Source organism: Pelophylax lessonae (assembly GCF_965119305.1).
Source record: "Pelophylax lessonae genome assembly, chromosome: 12".
Taxonomy (NCBI): domain Eukaryota; kingdom Metazoa; phylum Chordata; class Amphibia; order Anura; family Ranidae; genus Pelophylax; species Pelophylax lessonae.
The window spans coordinates 89,767,809-89,790,942 of record NC_138779.1 but is presented as its reverse complement, the minus strand read 5'-3'; the positions used below and the strand labels follow the sequence as shown (position 1 = coordinate 89,790,942).

Sequence of the window (23,134 nt, the reverse complement as noted above, 5' to 3'; positions counted from 1 at the left end):
GGGTTGCCTGTTCTGCTGCGACCATCTTTGGATGGATCAGACAGACGGTGGTATAGGCTTATTTTATCTAAGGGTCGGGATCCCCCGTTCCCTGTTAAGGCACATTCTACTCGGGCGCTTAGAGTTTCCTGGACCTTCCGCCATCAGGCGTCAGTGGTTCAGGTTTTCAAGGCGACTGTTTAGTAGTCGGTTCATACCTTTACAATATTGTATAAGGTTTATGTGATGGCATCGTCAGATGCCTCTTCTGGCCGCAAGGTTCCTGCAGGCCACTGTTTGAGGAGACTGTTGGTCTACCTCGAGGATTTGTGGGGTAGGTCTCATCTGTTTTCTAGATGAGTCCTTTGATACTTCTGGTTGGCTCCGGTTGGGCCTTCTAGATTGGATTTTGATTCTGTCAATCCCACCCCTCATTTTGTGGCACTGCTTCTGGATGTCCCAGCTCTTGAGAATCAAGAAGACTACGTCTGTCAATGAGCGATAGAGAAAAATGGATTTTTGTAAGATCTTACCGTAAAATCCTTTTCTCTTAAGCTCATTGACAGACGTAGTACCCGCCCCTCTATCATTGAGTTGGGTTGGGTTAAATTCTCTGTACTGCTTTAAAACAGAACTGATTCCCTGTAGCAGAGAGAGGGAGGATATACCCTCAGGGACTGCCCCTAAGGTGGAGCCAGAACGTTTTGTCTTTCTGCCTAGTCCTACTCCTGCGGAGACAACATAACCCAGCTCTTGAGAATCAAGAAGACTACGTCTGTCAATGAGCTTAAGAGAAAAGGATTTTACGGTAAGATCTTACAAAAATCCATTTTTTTTTTTCACATATACCTAGTGCAAGAAACACATTACTTTTCAATTTATTGTTTGTTCGGCAGAAAATTTCCAAACTTGTCCTTTGTTTTTTCGTCTCAAAAACGTCACAACCAATTACCGATTTGTGCCTATTTACTGGCCGAAAAACAAAAGAACTGTCCACATGACCGTATTTCGGACGATTTTTCGTATAGTGTATGGCCAGCATTAGACACTAGTGAGGCACAGAGACAGGACATGCTTGATTATGCATACATCTGCTGCAGCTCCAAATATGGAGTATAGGCCCCGACCTTCCCGTACCTCATTGCTGCTCAGTGAGACTGCATATCACAATAGGACTATAGCCACACCAAGAGTTTGGCTCTTGTGCATAGGATTATGGCGTTTTTGTGCGCACAGAAAAGGCTGAAAGTTGCTGCGGCTGAACGGTGCCCATAGAATGGTACTAGTAATAACATTTAGGGCAGTATGCACCCAGGGACGAATGTCTGGACTGCAGACTTCTTGTGTTCTGGGCATTCATTCCCGGGTGCATACTGTCCCAAGCATGTTGGTACCACTCAATGCAGCTTTTGGTAGCTCAAGAGTTTTACAGGCTTCTGGCAGCTGGGCTGGATGATGAGCCTGTGCCTTCTACCTGCAAAAAAGTGCCAAAATCCCATGTGCAGGGAGTGAAAACACCCAGCACCAAGGACCAGCAGTGAGGTGAAGACATGTGTAGCATTTCCAGATACCTAGTTTTCCCCTGTTGGACCACCCCTGCTGACCTGTGATTAGTGCTAATACTATACACGTCCACTGTACTAATGGCACTGGCTGGGAAGAGGTTAACCTCTCAGGTAAATGAAGGGGTGCAATGTGTACCTAATAAGCATTATTGTGTGTATTGTGTGCCAAGTTTTACTAAAGATCTCTTTGTTTCTTATCCCTGCTTTGCAGGGATAAGAAACAGAGATCATTCCCTCTTTACAGTGCCCTGTGTTGATTGTCAACATAGGATTTTGGGCTGTCATTGAACACCGCTAATCAGCAGGTCCTGGCCATTAATCATTGGCTGGGACCCAGTGACAGACTCCCACTGTGTACAATCACAGCAGATGTTGGTAGGGCAGCATGCATGCGCATGTCCTAAACCCAGAGACCAGAAGCAACGTACCAGTATGTGGCTTTGCCTGTATGGGCTGCCCATTCGCAGTACATTGCGGGGGGGGGGGGGGGGGCGGTAGTTGGTCCGCAAAAAACATCCGGTTAAAAACACTACATGTATTGAAGCGATTTACAGTGCCTTGAAAAAGTATTCATACCCCTTGAAATTTTCCACATTGTCAGGTTGGGATTTATGTGATAGACCAACACAAAGTGGCACATAATTGTGAAGTGAAAGGAAAATTATAAATAGTTTAATACATTTTTTACAAATATCTGAAAAGCGTGGCATGCATTTGTATTCAGCCCCCTTTACTCTAAAACCCCTAACTAAAATTTAGTTGAACCAACTTCCTTCAGAAGTCACCTAATTAGTAAATAGAGGCCACCTGTGTTTTATTTAGTCTCAGTATAAATACAGCTGTCCTGTGAAGCCCTCAGAAGTTTGTTAGAGAACCTTAGTAAAAATTTTAAGGGGTATAAATACGTTTTTTTTTTTAAAGGCACTGTACTGAGTTTTTTTTTCCGCTTTCCCCTTTTCTGAGACATAACATTGTATAGGATAAGTCACCTGAAATGGGTGTCATGACTGATACTTCACTGAAAGATTAGAATCCACAGTGGGATTGCTCCTTTTATTTAGAGGAAGCACAGCATGTATATTAATGGGCAAATAATAACATTGTCATGTGCTCATACATGGCCAAAATAAGGGGGATATACAACAAGTTTTTAAAAAACTTGAATTAATTCTGTTAACATTGTGCCATTAGAGCCCAACCCAGGCCAAATAAAAAGGGGGAAGGCTTAGAGCTTTTGTCAAGATTTTATTGCTGTATTCTCAACGGGGAGATTTACCTTTACATCTAGTTCTCCTGATGGGACAATGAGGAATCCGTGTATTGTTGAAATCATACTGGTGCCCTCCCCTCCTGTATGCATCTTCATAATGGTAGACTGACCGCAATGTAGAATACCATTATAGCCTGGTTTAACTAATATTGCTGCCCTCCTCTGCCTGATTGCTGCTCTATAGTGGATTACTGGGGGCTGATACAAATTAGCTATATTAAATGCAATTAAGGTTTACAGAAACTCCTGCCAGATATGAAGTTTGCACTTTGAAAATAACTCCCCAGTCTATACATCAGTAGTCTGGCCCCTGGGACCCAGTTATTTTTTCATTGGGTATTGCCATCTTGCAAAGTACAGACAAGATGAAGCCAGGCTCTTACGTTTTTAGTCTGAATGGCAAACAATTTTTACTTGTGTATTTCATTTTTATATCCATGACCATTGATATTTATGACCTATTTATACTTTTTGTATCCCTGATGAGGGAAAGGTGATTCCAGAAACAGGTTGACTTTTCTTCTAGGATTACATTTTAGGATTAAAAACCATTCGCTTTTGGACATTTGTTTAGCTCTGCCATTGGATCGTATGTCCTCCCTTTCATGCGAAAGATGTGCGCCGCTGCTCTCTACACCCGTCAGTGATACAGGTGAGTAGTTTAAAAAAGTCAACAATAGCATAACCGCAACATTGTTGTTGTATTTGCTTAGGCTGCATGATTTTGGGAGGAGTGCGTATGAAATATCTGATGGAGCAGATAATGTTGCCATGTTTAGGTGTGAGATCCAGGAGGGATGCCATTTTTAATTATTGCAAATAAAATTCTTAAGCCCTGTACACACGTACCGATTGTCGGCTGTAAATATTCGGCCGACGACCGATCGGCCGATTGTAGGCTTGTTAGTATGATGCTTCCGACAGCGCATTTTCGGCCGAACAGAATCTGTCGTGCAGGCATTAAAATTTTTGTTGGCCAACACCAGAACGGCCGATTGTTCGCCAGTCAGTACAGATTTCGGCCGACAGACAGCAGATTTGCTAGACTGGGCATGCTCAGAAAAGAAAAAAGACACGGAAAGTTAACCATCAAATGACATCACTTCTGCAGTCGGCTGTTGTTGGCCGACAAAATTCGTGTGCAGTCTTTTGCAGTTTTCAACAGACACGACAGCCCTGGACAAAAGACGGCCGATCGTTCGGCCGACGATCGGTACGTGTGTACGGGGCTTTACACTTTTTATTAAAATAATACCTGCCAATTAACTATTAGCCACCCCATGTTATCAGGTGGCAACGCACTCTTCCCATTTCTTAGTTTTGCATCTGTTGTCACATGGGTTTCCAATGGTGGCCGGCTGTTTCAATGCACAATATACAGACATGGTCTACTATTGTCACCATCAGAAAACCTCCCCTGAGAAATGCCATGCAGCCATCACTGGAGTTATGTAGTCAGACTGTCAGTAAAGGTTTACCTGGAGATCAGTAACACCGAGATGCAACAAAGGATGAAAAAAGGTGAAAACAAGAATTCTATTTAAAGAAATGGATTTATGCTGCACAATGCTTTAGAAAACTGTCACCCAGTTGGGGTTCACCCTTCTAACACTGGGGTCTTGAATAATTTTACAAGTTGGGGAGACCACCATTCAATTTACTTACAAAAAAAAAAAAATGATTGACACGAGTCTATGCGGTTTCAGGGTTAATGCTGCCTTGTGATACAATGGATCCCCTCCTGCAGGCTGAGGGCTTCCTAGCAGGCGCCTTCCTCTTTTCATGGTGACAGCAAGACGTTCAGAGCCGAGGAATCAGCCCAGATGTGCGCTGTCACTTCTGAACGCACACAGAAACTGCAACGTGTTTGGAATAAGACTTGTTAGGCGAGGGAGCTGCGATGCATGATAATGTGCACAGTGAAGCCTTACCTTCAAATTCAAAAGAGAATCAGCCCAAAGGACCATATGATGAAAATATGACAGGCACAAAGGTTATCGGAGGTGAAGAGATTGTGCCGAGAGTCCAAAACAAAGCAGGAAAATATTTCCACTTCAGTCATTCTCGGCCCTGAGGAAAACCATTATTAATTATACCTACTGGGCTGTGTAATTTTATTATTGAAGGGGGCACACACATTCCTTTATGTAAAGAAAGAAATCTAGTGGAAATTGACACACATGATCTCTGCGGGTAGAACTGTATTTAAACTTCAGGGTGCCCTGGCGGTACAATGCCTCCTTTGCTGAGGCTGGACCCCTTTTGTCACATGTACCCTGCTTCATGTATAAGGGAATAATCAAGCAGTCAACCAAACAAAAGCTAAAAGGAAGATGGTATTATATTTCCTGAACTACAGAGGGCCTTGTGACTCCTCAGTAGTCACAATACTGCCCTTTAACCACTTAAGCCCTGGAAGATTTTACCCCCTTTCTGACCAGGGGGTATTTTGCGACTCGGCACTGCGTGACTTTAACGGACAATTGCGCGGTCGTGCAACGCTGTACCTAAACGAATTTGACGTCCTTTTTTTCCCACAAATAGAGCTTTCTTTTGGTGGTATTTGATCACCTGTGTGATTTTTTGATCATGCGCTATAATCAAAAAAAAAGTGCGACAATTTTGCAATAACAACAATATTTTTCACATTTTTTTATATGAAATTCCCCAAAAAAAAAAAAATGTAAAAATCTAAATTTTTTTTTAATTTTTGGCCAATTTATTTTCTGATAATAAATAAGCGTAAAAACAATAAGCGTATTTTGATTGGTTTGCGTAAAAGTTATTGCGTTTACTAACCAAGGGAAAGATTTTTGTCATTTTTGTTGTTTTTTTTTTTAACGAGTAATGGCGGCGATCTGCGATTTTTTTTTTTGTGGGACTGCGATATTGCGGCGGACAGATCGGACCCTTGACTGACATTTTTTACACTTTTGGGGGGTACCAGTGACATTACTACAGTAATCAGTGCTATACATATGCACTGTTACTGTAAAAATGACACTGGCAGGGAAGGGGTTAACTTTATTAGAGATGCAGTGACTGTGTCTCTAGGGGCGTGATTCTTACTGTGCGGGGATGTGTCTGTGTGTGTGTGTGTAACAGCACAGATCACATTTATACATAGCAGGACCGTTAGATCAGTGCTTTTACACAGGGGAGAATGACAGGCGGCTTTGTTTACATTAGCCGCCTGCCTTTCTCCCTTCACAGCGGACGATCGCGAGTGACCGGCGGACATCGGGTCCGCCGGTCACACGCACGGAGGTGTCCGTGAACGGGCCGAGGCGGGAGCGCGGCTCCGGCGGCGCACGCTCGCCCGCTATTGACTCCCAGGCTAGTGACGTACCGGCCAGGGCTGACCGCCGCAGTATATGTACTTGCGGCGGTCGGCAACCGGTTAAAGTCCTTTGTATGGATTTACAAAATGCCCAGAGGATGCATTAAAAAGTGATCAGTTATGTCTGGTACACATTGTAGCACCCTACAATGTGGTAGGTGCTAGGTAAAAGTATAACGGGCCTTGGCTGCCTAACAGCAGGGCCATGATTTCAGCTGGCTGTGATGTCTCCCAGGTGTGTCTGCTGAGAGGGGAGTCTCCCCACTGGCTCCATGGGAGGATTCTCATTGGGCAGTGGAGGAAACCCAATCAGAGACACACTCAGGTTTGTATCTACCCCAGAAGGCAGATTCTGCCGCAGAGGATTCTGGGTATAAGTTTTGAGGGAACGCATGATGCAGCGTCTTTTGCTGGAAGCAGAGTACGGCTGTCTCTCCTCCTGTCAGAAGGTTTAGGTGTTCCAGATGGCTGCCTGGGAATCCAGAGAGTGCTAAGTTGAGCTGCAGAGGGGATCCGGTGTGCAGAGGACCAGTGGAGGAAGAGGGGTCCAGTTCCAGGAAAGCCTGCCAAGGTCGTGAGTACTGTGTGAACTGCCCCTAAGGGTCTGCCAAGTGTAGAGGGGACCACTCCAGAGAAGGTTCCAGGGATCCAGGAGTCAGCTAGCTATAAAGGGGGTAATTACTCAGAGGACCCTGAAGTGTAAAGGGGGCACCAGTGGTTGGACCCTGAAGAGTCAGTGTGCAGTGTAAAGAGTTAAGAGTTGCAGCAGCACAAGTAGTGAAAAGGAGCTACCTCAGCCAGTGAAGGGTTGGATGGAGCCGTTCAGTGACTTGAGCTAAATTGAGTGTCAGGAGTCAAGAGTTCTACAGTCCTGGATCTTCTGAGTTAACAAGTTAACGTCGAGGTTCCAGCACTAATTCAGCCAAGCAGTATTTGCAAGCGTCAGGAAGTGCTGGTCGGCATCCAGCTGGCCCCAAGACAGCGCTAGTGAACATTTTTGTACAAAGTCCCAGTTAAGCCTAGACGAGCCTGAGGAGTATCCCACTCATTCCCTACTCCCATCCGCAATATACAACAAAACAAACCAAGATGCCGGAATGGTCATTGTTTCATTTCTCACCCCTGGGTTCACAACTTAAATGTGTTGGAAGTGTTACCGGTACTGATGGCAGGCCCACCTCCGGCCCAAGGCCTGGAAACATTGCTACAAGATGAGATTATCGGATGAATAATCATCTTTTTTTGCATGCTAGTCTTTATCTAGAAAATGAAAGTTTACCAATGTTAAGAAAATTCTCGTACGACAGAAAAAAAATTCTTAAGTGATGGAATGTGTTGTAGTGTATTTGTATTGTATTTTTGAATGACAACTGCACTGATTTAACAAAAGGTTTGTGCTTGTCCCATCGGATAATATGGGATGAACTGTCATGATCGGCTCTTGAAAGCTACGCACTAGCCATCAGAATATTGTATGATCGCTTTGAAAGCGGTCTTTTTCATACAATTTTTTGATCGTGTGTATGGGCCATTACTCTAAGAGCTCTGCCAATCTAAACAATCTTTCCCTTTATCGGCGGTCAACTGGTCAGCTGTCCTGGGATCCCAGAGTAGTTCTTCAAACCAAGATAGGCAAAGCTGGCTTCTACCAACATTTGAGTTTAAAGTGGACCTTCACCCGCAAGAAGCATTAGGCATCACTGCTCAGCCCACCACCACAATCTAAAATTACAACTTTATTTTTGCTTATTTATTTCTCCATTGTTCTGTCTGCTCCACCCCCTGCCGCCATCTTAAGGGAACAATAAGGTCTACCCTGCTCTGAAGCCTCTGGAGATTCACATTTCACATGATGCTGCAGGTTTTATTCATGCAACTGGAAGAGGGCATGCCTGGCATCAAGGAGCCAGGCTGCCTGAACCAAGAAGAGGTGTTGTGCACTTGATTCCATCAGCAACAAAGATGGCGGCACGTTACTCTGCTTGTGACAGGGGTGCACTGGATCACAGCAAGACAGCACTGGATTCACTGGCTGAGTTTCTTTGATAACTGTGCAGAACATTGCCATAAGGGTAATGGTGGAGGGTAAGTAGGTGACGTTTATTTAAACCAAAACTCCAGCCAATTTGCTAAAATACACAGCTGAAATATATTTCATATGGCAAATATTTATGTACCAAAGGAGATTTGGTTCTGAATTGGTATGTACAGATATCTGCCACACAGAAGAGCCACTCTTTACAAACCTTGTACATGCAGCACAAAATTTGTTAGCCCTGAAGGAGAGCTCAGAAGTCCTGAAACGAGTTGGCTATTTTAGTTTTACAAAGCCACATATGTACACCAAGCCAAACTCATTAAGGCTCCATTCACACCTGAGCGTATAATTTTCAGGCATTTTTTGCAGGTGTTTGGAGGAATTCATTGAATGCTTGTAATCTGCCAAAAAAGAAGCTCATGTACTTTTTTGATCTTCAGGCGTTTTGCTACAGGGACAAAATCGCTCATATGTGAACAGGGGCCATTAAAATGAATGGGATTTTGTTTGTTGGGTGTTTTGAGACTTCAGAGATGAGCGTTTTACGAGCTGAAAAATGTTCAGGTGTGAACAGGGCCTTACTCAAAACTGTTTTAAGGAAGAAAAAACAAAACAAAAACCACACAGCCCACTTTCCTGAATACACCAAAAGCACAACATAGATACAGTATATAAAAAGTTGGAAATGTAGGAATGCTTAAGACTTGTCAGGTTTTTTTTTTTTTTTTTTTGAGAGGGGAAATTCCCTCATAGCCTGATGTCATCTGAACAGGTGTAACCATTAGAGGATTCCCCCTCAGTTCCGGTCCCTGTGGCAACCATGCCTGCCTGATTTCTAATCACAGTCTGCATCACAGAGAATGGTCACCAGCACAAAAAGAGGTCTGGATGCCCTTACCTAAAAAATTTGGGATTTATGAACATTTTATAAAAATGGAGAAGGGCCTCTGATTCCTAATCAGGCCCCTATGGGCAAAACATTGTCTCAATCCTGTCTGACTTCATCTTTATCTGGAGCTCAAGTTCTCACAGACAGAGTTGCCAGCCATGTAGTGAACATGCAAGCTACCCCAAGTCAGGCAGGCATCAAACTGCAATTACCCCAACTCTACTACAACTTCTCTCCCCCAAAGAAATGCTGTAAAGTCATACAATTTCCTGCTCCTGGTCATCCTGATATCGGTCTTCTGCTTCTTCTCTGGATTTCAGCTCACCCTCAGGTACCTGGAATCATCACAAAGGGAAAACAAATGGCTGTCAACTGGTTCCATCATTTTGTTCAATAACGGATGAAGGAGGTGGAAAATTACAGCAGCCTTTTGTGTGGTGCAGAACCATAGTATAGCTGGAATCTGAATGTTAAATACAATGGGGTTTATTTACTAAAGCCGATACTCGCTGATAGGATGACTCAACTACCACAGTTCCATCTCCCCCCCAACCCAGCGTCCCCCCCCCCCCCCCTCCTGAGGTGCAGCGGGACAGCACTGTCTTTATCCAATTACGCCCCGAAAAAAAAAAAGTCCTACCTCCTGGGCCCTTCTGTTAACGTGATGGGGCCCAGGGAAATGCAATTTAAGCCCTGGTAACCAAGTTGGTGCGGGGGTGTGGTCTAGTAATATTAATGTATTCATTTAGGCAGAAGGCAACAAAAAAGCTGCCCCAGGCCCCCCTGTTTATCTGATGGAGCCTGGGCCCGGTACAACAAGACCAGTTGTACTGCCTTACCAACAGCCCTGCGTGTGGGCGGAGCCCTGAATGGCCATGCTGTATTCAAACAGTGACAGCTAGTACAAGGAACGTCTCTGTACTGCTGCCACATGGGGGCAGCAGTGGGAACAGGTTACATGCTTTACTCTAATAGTGAGTGAAACATGAAACATGTTCCCAAAGGTGAACCTATCCTTTAAAAGCCGAAGTCTAGGTATAATCTTTATTGTCTAGTTACATTGGCTCAGTTTGGCACAATGGAAGTGTGAATATCTCATAGCTGAGGGACTGCTGTGGAATCTAACAATCACTGTAGCAGATGAAGCTACTACACTGATCACTGCAATCTTCTGGGTCCTGTGCCAAGAAGCTTCCCTTCTACATAGTGACCACAAAGGGTCACTTGCTCGCCATCGCCACCTTCCAGAACACCTTGTATTTTTTTCAAAGACTACAAGACTTTCTTTGAATGGACAAGGTGGAGAGCCTGATGTCACTGTCTTTCCACCTTGTCCAACCATTTTATTTAAACACATCAAGTCTATGTTCCTAAATGCAATTAGATCTTTTAAAGTTGAACTCCAGGGAGGATAAATTTAGCATATCTATCCTGGGTCAGTTTGGCAAAACATATGCATTTGTGATACCCAATTAGCCTCTGTGGAAGCTGTAAATTCCTGTAGTGGCCCAAGCTACTGCAGTGATAGTAACAGTCTTCCGGGGACCATGCCGAGCCGCCTTTCTGCACTGTACCACAGAGGGATGATTGTTTGGCAAAGCCACCATTTAGAGAACACCTTCACAGCACGTTCTGAATGGATGAAGGAAGGGCAGTGAGGTTACTATCTCTACCTTATCCAATAAGAGAAAGCTTTTCATTCAAATCGAGAAAAATGTTCTCTGAATGGTGGCCAGGCTGAGCAAGCAACCCCGTGGTTACTCTGCAGAAGGGCAACCACTCAATGTAGCACCTGAAGACCACGGCCATCAATATAGTAGCTCAGGCTACTACAGTGATTTACAACTTCAACAGAGGCCAACTGGGTATTACATATACTGTACATACTCAATGCGCCAAGCTGGCCAAATGTAAGTATGCAAAACATATCATTGCTGGAGTTCAGCTTTAATGTAAAATTGCAGTAGTTATCTCAGATGTAACCCTTTTCTTATCCATCCACGCACATTGACGGCTTATCGCCCCTTCATGAAAATTTTACTTCCTTATCTTCTATTGTAGAAGCCACCAACTGAAGAGACATCATTCAGAGGCAAATGTGACTCATTCATTCCAGCTCTGCCCACTGACAGATGAGAGTGGAGTAGAGTAATCACAGACTGACATAAATACATGTAATGATTGCATATACATAACACAATGGCTACACACAATACAAACTTGCAGGGGAAGATGCATAAATGTAAATCGGGTCTATTGAACTCCATCTATTGGATTCCCTCCTAGCAACTTCTTTCATCTACGTGTTCCATAAGACATGGACTTTTTGCATTACAGACTGTTTTAGTCCTCTTAGTCAGCATTGTTAAATTCATCAAGCTCTTGCCTGCATGTCACTTAACCCTTGAGTGATTTGGTGCTCCAATACTGGTTATTCTTTAGCACATAATAAGCACCCTTCTTTCTGTTTTTTGGGTCTATTGAACTGCCTTTCTCTACAGACAGCCCTCTGTCTGTTATTTTATCAAGTTGAAGTTTATGTAAACCCAAACAACGAACATCTCTTATTTGCTCCTTTCTGGTCTGTTAAATACAACAATCTTAGCATTTTGTTATAAACTAGATAACCAAAAGTATTGGGACGCCTGCCTTTACACACATATGAACGTTAATAGCATCCCAGTCTTCATCCATAGGGTTAAATACTGAGTTGGTCCACCCTTTGCACCTAGAAAAGCTTCAACTCTTCTGGGAAGGTTTAGGAGTGTATCTTTGGGAATGTTTGACCATTCTTCCAGAAGGACATTTGTGAGTTCAGACACTCATGTGGACGAGAAGGCCTGGTTCAGTCTACGCTCCAATTCATCCCAAAGATGTTCTAATTAGGTTGAGGTCAGAACTCTGTGCAGGCCAGTCAATTTCCTCCACCCAAAACTCACTCATCTATGGCTTTATGGACCTCGCTTTGTTAACTGGTGCACAGTAACGTTGGAACAGGATGGGACCCTCCCCAAACTGTTCCCACAAAGTTGGGAGCATGACATTGTCTTGGTATGCCAACGCCTTAAGGAGTTCCCTTCACTGGAAGGGGCTAAGCTCAAACCCCTATAAAAAAAAAAAATAAATAAAAAAATACAAATAAAAAACCCCACACCACAATCCCCCCTCCACCAAATGATTTGGACCAGTGCACAAAGCAAGGTCCATACACACATAGATGAGCAAGATTGGGGGGGGAGGAACATGACTGGCCTGCACCGTCCTGACCTTAACCCAATAGAACACCTTTGGGAAGAATTAGATCAGAGATTGTGAGCCAGGCCTTTTCAACATCAAACATTAGTGCCTGACCTCACAAATACGTTTTCGGGAGAATGGTCAAACATTCCCATAGACACTCCTAAACCTTGCGGACAGCCTTCCCAGAAGAGTTGAAGTGGTTATAGCCGCAATAGGTGGGCCAACTCAATATTAAACCCTACGGAATAAGACGTGTATAAAGGCAGAGTGGTCCTGTGTCCTCTGCACTCTTCCTCGCTTATCTCAAGGAGTCCTCCCAGTTCTTCTCTTGAACTACAAAAAAAAAAAAACTCTATGCTGTGGCGATCAAGTGGATGGCAGGCACCCAGTAGATTACAAGGAGACAGCTGGGAAGGGCTGTTATCATTCTTTGCTTTTTTCAGTCTGGAAAAAAGGCACTAGGTTGTCAGTCTACAAAAGGAAAGTGCATTTCTATCCCATTAACAGGTATTTCCCTGTATTGTTTTATTACATTGCATAGCTACCAGTCTAAGAAGAAAAAACATCTGTCGGGAGTACAGCAAGCATAGTGATGTGTCGTGACACTGCTTTACAGTGGTTAGGTCAGTGATTAAGCACTCTAAAACCTGAATAAAATGAAGTTACAGATTTGCCTCGCAAGGGTGCCTGAGCACAAGACTGACTGAACAGAATTTGATTTGCTTCACCACTACAAAAACCAATAGCGAACAGCCAACATTTCTGCATAAACTGCATCCCTGAACTGCCCCTGCTTGCCAAGTCCCATCCCTGTCACCACAACCTTGCTTTGGGTGCAAGACATAACCTCACTATTGCATATATAGGTAAGGCATGTGCCACTGACAACATAAAATGGCATGGAAAGAACAGCAGCCATTTATTCCAGCTTTCATATTCCAGCCAGTACTAGAAAAAGAATATCTGAAGCCCTATTGGTTTCAATGTGGTCTAATAACTGTGATGGATTTGAAGCTTGGTAAGGATTTAAAGTACAGCTCCCATCCAAGCACAGCATGGAAAGCACCCAATGCATCAAGGATACATTTGTTCATAATTCAAACTTAAAGCGTTACTTCACTCCAAAAAGGGAAAGTTCCTCTCCTCCTCCTCCACTTTTTTATTCTATTATTTATTTTGGGGAGGGGTACCCTCTCCCCCACTTCCCACAACCTTCTGGGACACATCACAGGTCCCAGAAGACTGCAGGACTATTCACAAAGAGCAGTGTGCCTCGCTCATGCTCAGTTAGAAGCCGTCTTTCCCTGCCGGTTTCCTTTAGTTAATATGGCAGGGCATGGACCTGAAACCAATTGAAGAACGTGCTCGGCTGAAGACAGTGCTGGATCTTGGGGGCAGAGAGTGTCCTTATATTAAAAGTCAGAAGCTACAGCATTTGTAGCTGCTGACTTAAAAATTATTTGGGGGAGAATGGAGCTCCTAAGCTGACCATAAGTAAACTACTAGAATTTTGTTAAAAAATTTTATTTTTATTTTTTTTGAATATTAGTTGGAAATTTTGAAGAATGTTAGTTGGAAATTCTAAATGATCAGTGGGGTCAAATCAATTTACTTTTAGAACCCTCTGGTGACCACTATCTATGTGGATCTGTTCATCACTATATGGAGTACACATTTCTTTGTGGAATCTTTTTATTGTGCCCGGATGACCTTGGATCAAGCTCTCAGGTCCCGGTATAGACATTCCCCTAGTGGTCTGCTGCCCACAATACTTAGGTGTTGATGTCATTGCTGGATGACATCACTGGTACACTGGCTGGAGACCATTTAGGCCAGGGATATTATATCCCTTCCCTATTATTATTTATCCGTCTATTATCATTCTTATGCTATCGGTAAAAAGGATTTTCTTTTTTGTACAGTAATACATGATGCATCTGCTCCTGAGGAAGTGGATTACATTCCATGAAACGCGTAGAGCTTGTTTATGATGCATTTTTACTTTCATATTTTTTGGATCCTTTAATATCGCTTGACAATCAGTGCTCCATTCCAGTCTACAACTAATCAGCTCTTATGTATATGATTTGGTTAATCTTTTACCATTTACCTGCTGTATCATTTACATCTATGCTATGATGCTTTTATGTCTGTCGATGACATTGTTAATAAAATGTTTTTTATCATCATGTGAGACCCGCCTGATGTAATTTTACCTGTGTATGTACCAATCGTTACCACACACCTCATTTACAGTCCCGAACTTCCCCTATACCCCTCTTCATACATTTTTTATTCAACAACTAGCTATTACAATATTGGTTAACATTTATGGATTTATACTTTTTTTACCCTTCTTATTTACTAACATGCCAGTTGTCATGAGATTATATTTCTTACCCTCTTTTACTTCCCCCTCCCCCCCTTTCTTTCCGGGGTCAAATCAACGTTCATTTTCAGACACAGTGACGGGAAAAGGGTAGAACTTTTTTCTCAAAACAAATTTCCAACAGTGAAAGTGGTTTCAGTTAGGAAATTACATTCATTCCAAAACTGAATGTTAAATGCAAATTAAATTTTAAAGTATTTGAAAAAAAAAAACAGTTGTCAAGTCATCAAACGTACTAAAAACATGTGTATGAATGTATGTTTGAAAGTCTTCTAGTAAAGCCAGCTTTACTCAAATATAGTTTGTGGAGGACAGGTGGCCACACACAGGAGCACAAATTCAAATTTCTGCACACCTGGCAGCTACACCCCACTAAAAAGGATTTTCTTACAGAAAGCTCTGTATATTGATTTTCCTGAATATGCATTTCAAGGAAAATACAGGCAAGTGGAAGTAAGCTATTAGAGTAAGAAGCAAATTTACCATTGGCTTCCTATCCACCTCAGGTTGAACTGGTTGTTTTTCAGCATTTGCTTTCTCCTCAAACGCTGGTCTGTCTATTTCTGCCTCCTCAAACTCATCTTCACCCTGATTGTTGGGGTCTTTGGCTGGATCTGCAGCATCTTCCTGAGCCTGCGTAAAGAAATAATAACTGAAGGTACTCTAAAGCTTGAACATACCCATGGGTTTTTTGCTCCTCATCCTGGCTTGGAGTACATATACAATCCTCTAGCCTACAGTCATGAGTTTCTTGAATACCGAACCCGGAGCCTGCAATTCTACAAGGATAGTCACTCCCAATGCTGATTACATTCCAAATATGTGCATCTTTAGTTTAAACGAGGAATTCCAAATATATAGATATTTTTACATAGTTTCATCTGTCCAGCTTAGACCAATGGAATTCTGCATATACCATACCTTGCTGATCCCCCTAGAAGCTGGAAGTCACCCCTACTACACTGATCTCCACTAGCTTGGGGGTCCCACTGCAAGCAGCTGCTCTGCTGCATTGTGAACACAGGTCGTCGGCTGCTGGGTATGGGCGCCATTCAGAGAATGTTTATCATTTTTTCAATGATTGCAAAGTGTCTCTTATAAGATGGAGGTGGAGAACGTCACCACCCGGTCTCTCCACCTTCTTGAACCAGAGAATGTTTTGTATTCATTGACAAACTTCAAAGTGATCTCCTAATGGCGCATGCGTCAAAACGGCCAACCTCCTGTGTTGACAACGCAGCAAAGACAGCCAGTCAGCACGGGACCTGAAAGCAAGTGGAGAACATTGTAGTAACACTGGTCCAAGCTGAACCAACAAAACTATGAAAAAATATCCATACCTGGAATTCTTCTGTAGTTATGCAATGCAAAAAGGTGGCATTGGAACACATGATATTAAAATAGAACATAGATGTCTGCAGCCTATTGCATTCGGGTGTGCGCCGCAAAGCTCAAACCCGCTCACTTTTGAGACAAAGGGACAGAGGACAGAGATTCACCAGTCTCTCTACAGCTCAGCTGCACTGTTTGTGCATGAAACACAAAAGGAGAGGCGCCTCTAAGTGTAGGAGTAAAAGGTGGTTTTATCAGACATCTATGTGGAGTGGTATTATCCCTGTAGGTCCTCATCAGTGACCGTTTTACTGTCCACCGGCTCCCACTGTGTGTCATTCATCGCTTGTAGGAAGTCAGCCTTAATGTGGAATCCGTTCCAAAACGAGGCTTGGGGAGCAGATGGAGGATAGCGTGGAGTGATGACGTTACTGGGATGGGACACGTTTCCGAGCTGGCGAACTGCGATTGACCCAGTAGCCATGCTCCTTTTTCAAAGGTATTAATGGGAAGTGCTCTGTGCTGTTCATTCACAAACTGAAGCATAGTAAACACAGTTTACTATGCCTCAGTTATGAACACAGTGAGTGATCAGTATAATCACTCAATGTGTTTATTTAGAAAAGGAAGGGGCTGGTAAATCATGTTTACTGGCCCCATTTCTCTATCTCCATCCGGTCATGATCAGCCACAGCATTCAGTGGGACATGAGGGAAGGGAAGTGCTGCAGGGGGACACATTGGAGGGGCCCAGGCAGCAAGGGCATCTGCACCGCACAGAGTGATAGGGGTGTGCCCAGGTACTCCCTATGAAATAGAGGTACATTACATTTGATCACCATTTTATAGCAAACACATTATTGGATAGAACTTTAATTCTTCCTCGATCATTAGTGGGGTCAGTGACATCCAGGTATGACAGGTAAACACAACTAAGTGTTGGTGTCATGCCTCCAGCATAAGGAAGTAATTAATTCTATTGGAACTTGTAATACCAATATTGGCCACAAGATGCCACTGTGACAGACTGTTGTACAGTACTTTATGGTACTTCCTGTTTTCTATTACTGAGTATTAGTTCCACCCCTCTCTGAGAGAATCTCCATTTTAAGATTTACCTCAGGAAGGAGCAGACAGCATCTGAGGTTGCTGTGGGAAGATTCCTGAACCCCCCTTTGAAGCATAGCTGGTATGCCTATGAACTGTTGGTTATATACTCAATGCATATACTGTTTATGTTTGTATACTGATTATATGCCTTTATGTTTATTTACAGTTTCACCTCTATTCACAATCCTATTCGCATACCCATCTGACTTGTAACCTGTTCATGTGACCACTATTCTTTCACTGGAATAAAGACTTAAGTTACAAAAGGACTGGTTATTGCAGGATTAAAGGTTTAGCTGTATGTTGAGCTGCACACGCCTGGGGCATATGTGTAGTGAGAACAGAACAGTTGGCTAGTAGCTGACAAAAGGAATGGCATTTATTAACGTATCCTCAGCATGGGGCATGGTATGAAACATTTATATATAGACTGCGAGCTGAACAGGTTAAAGTGGAGTTCCACCCATTTTTGGAACTTTAGATCTTTGTAATCCCCTTTAAAATGGCTTTTACCAATGGAAACTTTTTTTTTTTTTTTTGCTAGTAAATACCTTAATTTTGGCTTTATTCCTCCTCTCCTCACTTCCTGGTCCGATCGGCGATGACGTCATTCGGCGATCCGCAGTGTCTGCTGGGATGTATTCTACTTGCAGTAGCTGTATCTGTACTGAGCCGTGCCTGCCCCGCCTCCTCTCATTGAATTGCATTGTATGAATGTATTAAGGCTGTTCTCTGCCCAGCCTCCGCCCCGCCTCCTCTCATTGAGTTGTATTGAGAGGAGGCGGGGCGGAGGCTGGGCAGAGAACAGCCTTAATACATTCATACAATGCAATTCAATGAGAGGAGGCGGGGCGGAGGCTGGGCAGAGAACGGCCTTAATACATTCATACAATGCAATTCAATGAGAGGAGGCGGGGCGGAGGCGGGGCAGGCACGGCTCAGTACAGATACAGCTACTGCAAGTAGAATACATCCCAGCAGACACTGCGGATCGCCGAATGACGTCATCGCCGATCGGACCAGGAAGTGAGGAGAGGAGGAATAAAGCCAAAATTAAGGTATTTACTAGCAAAAAAAAAAAAAAAAAAAAGTTTCCATTGGTAAAAGCCATTTTAAAGGGGATTACAAAGATCTATGTATTCCAACCTATTAAAAATGGGTGGAACTCCGCTTTAAGCAGCACTAGTCATCACTACAGAAAGTTGCAGAGGAAAACTAAAATAAGGGGGGAAAAAAATTCTAAACCAAAATTCACACAACAGTCATAAACACATTCTGAATTTTATTTGCCAAAGGCTGCAGTCATTCATCACCTAAATGCATGCAACAGCTACTCCCAAATGAGCAAGTCAATATTGCAGTCATTGAACCACAAGAAATAAAAAGCTGTGTCTTCTATGCTTTGTACATGTTGAACATAAGGAACAGCTGATTTTAAAAGAACTGGAATTTTCTTTATATACACATGAAAGACCAGCTTAATTTAGGTTGACTCTTAAAAGCGACATTAAATTCTGGTTTAAAGAAAAAAATATTTTCTTCAAGTATGTATTCTTAGCGCAAAAGTCCTTCTATTGCACTGCCTCCTCTAAATCCCTTATTTTTGTAAGAGGGTGGCTACGTTCGTTCTCCATGGTTCCACTGTATGCAGGAATGTAGACACCCTCTCTTGCACCCAAGATGGGCTAAGAACCATAGGATTTGTAATGTGCATGATCGCAACTAACATGCCCTGCTCAAGCCAAACAAACAGAAGGAAAGGGGGTAAAGGAGAGGTTCAGGCAGAAAAACACAAATATTATGAAAAACAGATCACAGGGACATTTAGCGGATGTGTATGGGTTATTTTTAAAGAATAAGGATAATCTTTAGTGTTTTTTTTAAAGTGGTTGCAAGCCTTTACATATATTCAGTGAAAAGTGATACAGAGATGAAACAGATTCTTAAAAAAAAAAAAAAAAAAAGTTGTACCCGTTTATCTGAAGCCATCCGTTCTCTACAGCCATTCAAAGTGCACAGTTTACAAAGATTTTCTGAGCTTTAGGATGGGGATCTGATGTCACACATTACACAGCATAGAGAGGAGAGCAGAGTGTAATATGAGATCTACGTGGAGGGAATGGACACACCCCCTCTCTACAGTCTCATCGGGAAACATGCACAGCTTAGGCTGTCAACCTAGGATTCTGTGGTGTTGGCATAGACCAGTGATGGCCAACCTTGGCACCCCAGATGTTTTGGAACTATTTCCCATGATGCTCTACTGCACTGAAGAGTGCATGAGCATCATGGGAAATGTAGTTCCAAAACATCTGGGGTACCCAAGGTTCGCTGTCACTGGCATAGACTGTCAGAATTGATAACAGATAGCAGAGAAAAGGAGTGAACAGACAAATCACACAATGTGCTTTGGATTGAGGCCATTACACACTATAGATGACTAGGCTTTGTTCATTTTTCATTGCAGAGGTTTACAACCACTTTGAAGTTTTAAAAAAATACTTGTTTTTATGTATAGATTGTAAATGAATAAGTACTTGGAAGCAGACTGACTTGCTCATTTTTATATGCAGGCTTTTTTTTTGTGTATCCCCATTTGCAAGATTTCCACTTTCTTCAATATATTTGACAAAAAAGGATACAAGGGAAATCTCACTTCTATTTAAGGTGCATCAGACAGAAGAAGATCTGAAGGGGTAATCCACCCAATGGGCTTAGAAGGCTATAAAAACACAAATAGGTCCCAAATCTGTTCCTGCCCACCTAGTTTTTGGTGTTACCACCCACCTTTGAGGTTCAGCAACTGTGGTTACATTCTATGTAATATACTGTAAATATAATAGGAAAGGAGGAGGTCCTTATAACGTTAACATTACAGAGATCCCACAAATAGAATCCCTAAGAGATTATTAGGCAGTTTAACGCCCAGCATCAACCAAAACTAGAGATAAAACCAATTAGGGAAAAATGTGAACAGATCAGGAAATGCACGTCTCAGGTTTTGGTGGTTTTAAATTAAATTGATTCTCATCAGGCTGGTACTGACCCTCTTGTCAAGTGTAGTACTGGAGGTGCAAGATGTATATATATGATCCATATGTTTATAATGTGGAGTCTGAACAAACAAAGCAATATGTTTCATCACGTACAGAGAGGAGACGTGACTGGAAATTAGCAAAGACCTTGAACAATCTCGGGAAGCAATCTACGGGGATTAAAGCACCCTGCAGCGTTCTACCAGTCAGATATCAGCAGAATGACAATGAGCTAGGAGACAGCAAAGGACGGTGATTGCAGCAAGCTGAATGGTAATCTCTCTCCTTACCGGAGCCTCTTGGCCTACGTGTTGCTTCGGAGGTGGAGGGCCATCCTCTCTGTCAATCACACCAGCATCTGCAAATGTGCAATTCAATTATTCATTTAGTTTGTTTTTCATAAGCTCAGACAGATGCAAAAAAAGCAGAGGATGCACGTACACATATACCCATCTATACCAGTCTGATATGACAAATTAAAGACAATTTTCAAACTCAACATGGAGAATATATTATACACACACAGCAAAATTCTTTCTAGTGCGGCCAAAGGAGGGGCTAAGGTCTATTGTTATTGTCCAACATTGACCTTTACAGCTATGCTGAATTACCTCTGTGAGGCTACTCCCGTACAAAAAAAAAAAAAAAAGATCCCCAAAGGGGAGATGCTGAGAGAAATACAGGAGATAATAAGGTGCTGCATTACCTAAAGGTGCTAATATTGAATAGGAGAAATCTACATACACTTTTAGGCTACAATCACATGGACCCCACAGGAGCAGCAAACTGTGCACCACTAGTCGCCTGCGTGAATGCAGCCTAAAACTTTTCCAGGCATTCCTTATGGAGGAATGTATGAACTCCCAAAATGCATTTGCGCTCTTATCTCGTTGATCTTTAGATAATAAACTGTGTCCTTGGGACAGAATATCTAGACAATCTGGTAGGGCCCACATAGAGTCCAGGAGCATGAAGGGGCCTGAGAACTACGTCTGCCAGGGCCTAAGTGTAATGAGAATTATGGTGATGCCCCCATCTCAATCCTGCAGAGCAGGTGAGGCAGGTATTGCAGAGGAGGAAAGGTGTAGATCAGGTGGAAACAATCCACAGTGAAAGCTAGAGGATCTCTACACCTCAGAATCTTGGGCTGTTTTGGAGGCCAGGAGGTCTACGTCTGGTGTCCCCCACCTGCCACAGAAGTCCTAAAAACACCCCCAGGTGCAGGGACCATTTTCTTTTGTCTTGATTTTGTCAAGTGAGGAAGAATGCCTGTCAAAAGTCCATGCACTGATGTGTAAAGTGAACAAGGCTGTAAGGTGAAATACTGCTTGAACCAGAATCCATTCGACTTCTCAGAGTGACAAAATTACTGGTTCCTCCCTAAAGGTTGAAGTATGCCACAGCCGTGACATTGTCCTGACTTCAATCTGAACCAGATGACCCAACAGTTAAGATTTCCAGCACTGAAAGGATAACCAAATTGCTTGGTAGTTCTAAAGGTTTGAGAGATGACCCTCCTCTGGTGACCAAATCTCCTATATGTATATATACACATGTATGTAACATACGGAAAGTAAAGTATTCAGGACTCATTCCCTGCCCGTCAGGCTGGCACTCATGCAAACCTGCAATGCCGAAGGAAGGTAGAATTTACTAACTTAAGAGCTTGATTCATAAGCCACCAGACCAGAGCTGATCTGGTCCTAGGCATGTGAATGCAATAATCCAGAAAATGAGCCAGTTTGTCCCATGCAGACAGAATGTTGAGTTGTAACAGTCTGAACTGGAAACTAAAAAATGGGACTAGTTTAGGGGATGGTACCATCAAGCTCAGGACCCTCATGCAAAAAGCAGTTTTTCCCATGGAAGAAAAACTCTGGACAGGGCAGTATCCAACGGTACAAATACTCTAAGCAATGAGAAAGTTCCCATGCTGACTTCTAGACTTTCAGGATCCACCTAAACATCTGAAGTAGTTGAACATTGGCTAGTGAAGCCTGTGCCGACTGTTCCATCAGCAAGCTTATCCAAATAAAAAGGTATTGAGAACCTTTAGATTCAGTATTAGGGCAAATGCCCACTTTTGCCTAAAGAACAATGAACAGATTTTCAAAGAAACCCCAAAACCTTTCCTTTAAAATGGAATCATGGCTAGGAACCTGACCAATGAGCTGAGCCAAGCCAGCTCAGAAGTCTGCTAGTCTGTGTGGGAAGATAGAAGATCAAATAACATGAAACGGGTAGAAAAGGTAGAAAATTCTAGCTCGTAGCCAAAAAGGTCAGCAAACATCTCCCCCCCCCCCCCCCCCCCCCACACACACACTTTGCAAGGGCTTGTGAGTGGGCTTGGAGGGTTTTGAGGTCCAAGACTCATGGCTAAACTGAGTCCCAGGCTTGGACTTCGAGGCCTGAGGTGACAGGAGATTAGGAAGAGTTCCTTTTGAAAAGGGTTTTTTGCTGTTCCTCTTACCCCCAGGTGAGGATGTTCTTGATAAAGGGACCATCAAGGGTTGCCCTCAAGAGGCATTCCCTATTAAAAAAGGACATGCACAGCACGTGCTTCTTGCCCAAAATTTGAGCCAAAGGATCTTCCACATGTGGACTAAAAGGAGACCAATTCTGAAAAAGGAATAATATAATTGGCCCATCCACACAGTATAGCAAGGCTGTAGGCATGAACTTAAATTGTGGGGGGCAGAAGGATACAGCAGGATAGATCCAGAATCTTTAGAATCTGTAAGTACTTCAAAAGTGTTAGCTGAAGTAAGGATTTAATTTGTTAGTCACTTATGTAAATCTATCGAAATCTATTAGTCCATCTAACACAAGCAATGCTGCTGTCCAAGACTACTACACATCTCCTGTATAAATAGAAGTGTGATAATGGCCTGACAACGAGGTAAAGCTAAAAGTTTTCAAAAGTAGTTCTTGCACTACTTTTGGTGACT

General features: G+C 42.9%; 1 protein-coding gene across 5 annotated transcripts in view; it reads right to left on the bottom strand.

The window, feature by feature from the left end:
• The window catches only part of LOC309568544 (uncharacterized protein), a 228,678-nt gene that overhangs the window by 29,234 nt on the left and 176,310 nt on the right, over nt 1-23,134 (bottom strand). For 3 of the 5 annotated variants that reach the window (XM_082274238.1, XM_082274240.1, XM_082274242.1), the window contains 3 exons: nt 20,477-20,544; nt 15,194-15,343; nt 9,345-9,422 (listed from right to left, as the gene is read on the bottom strand). In XM_082274238.1, coding sequence (XP_082130364.1) covers nt 9,345-9,422; nt 15,194-15,343; nt 20,477-20,544 — 296 coding nt within the window. The remainder of the gene's footprint in view (nt 1-9,344; nt 9,423-15,193; nt 15,344-20,476; nt 20,545-23,134) is intronic. The other 2 variants (XM_082274239.1, XM_082274241.1) reach the window with 2 other exon arrangements.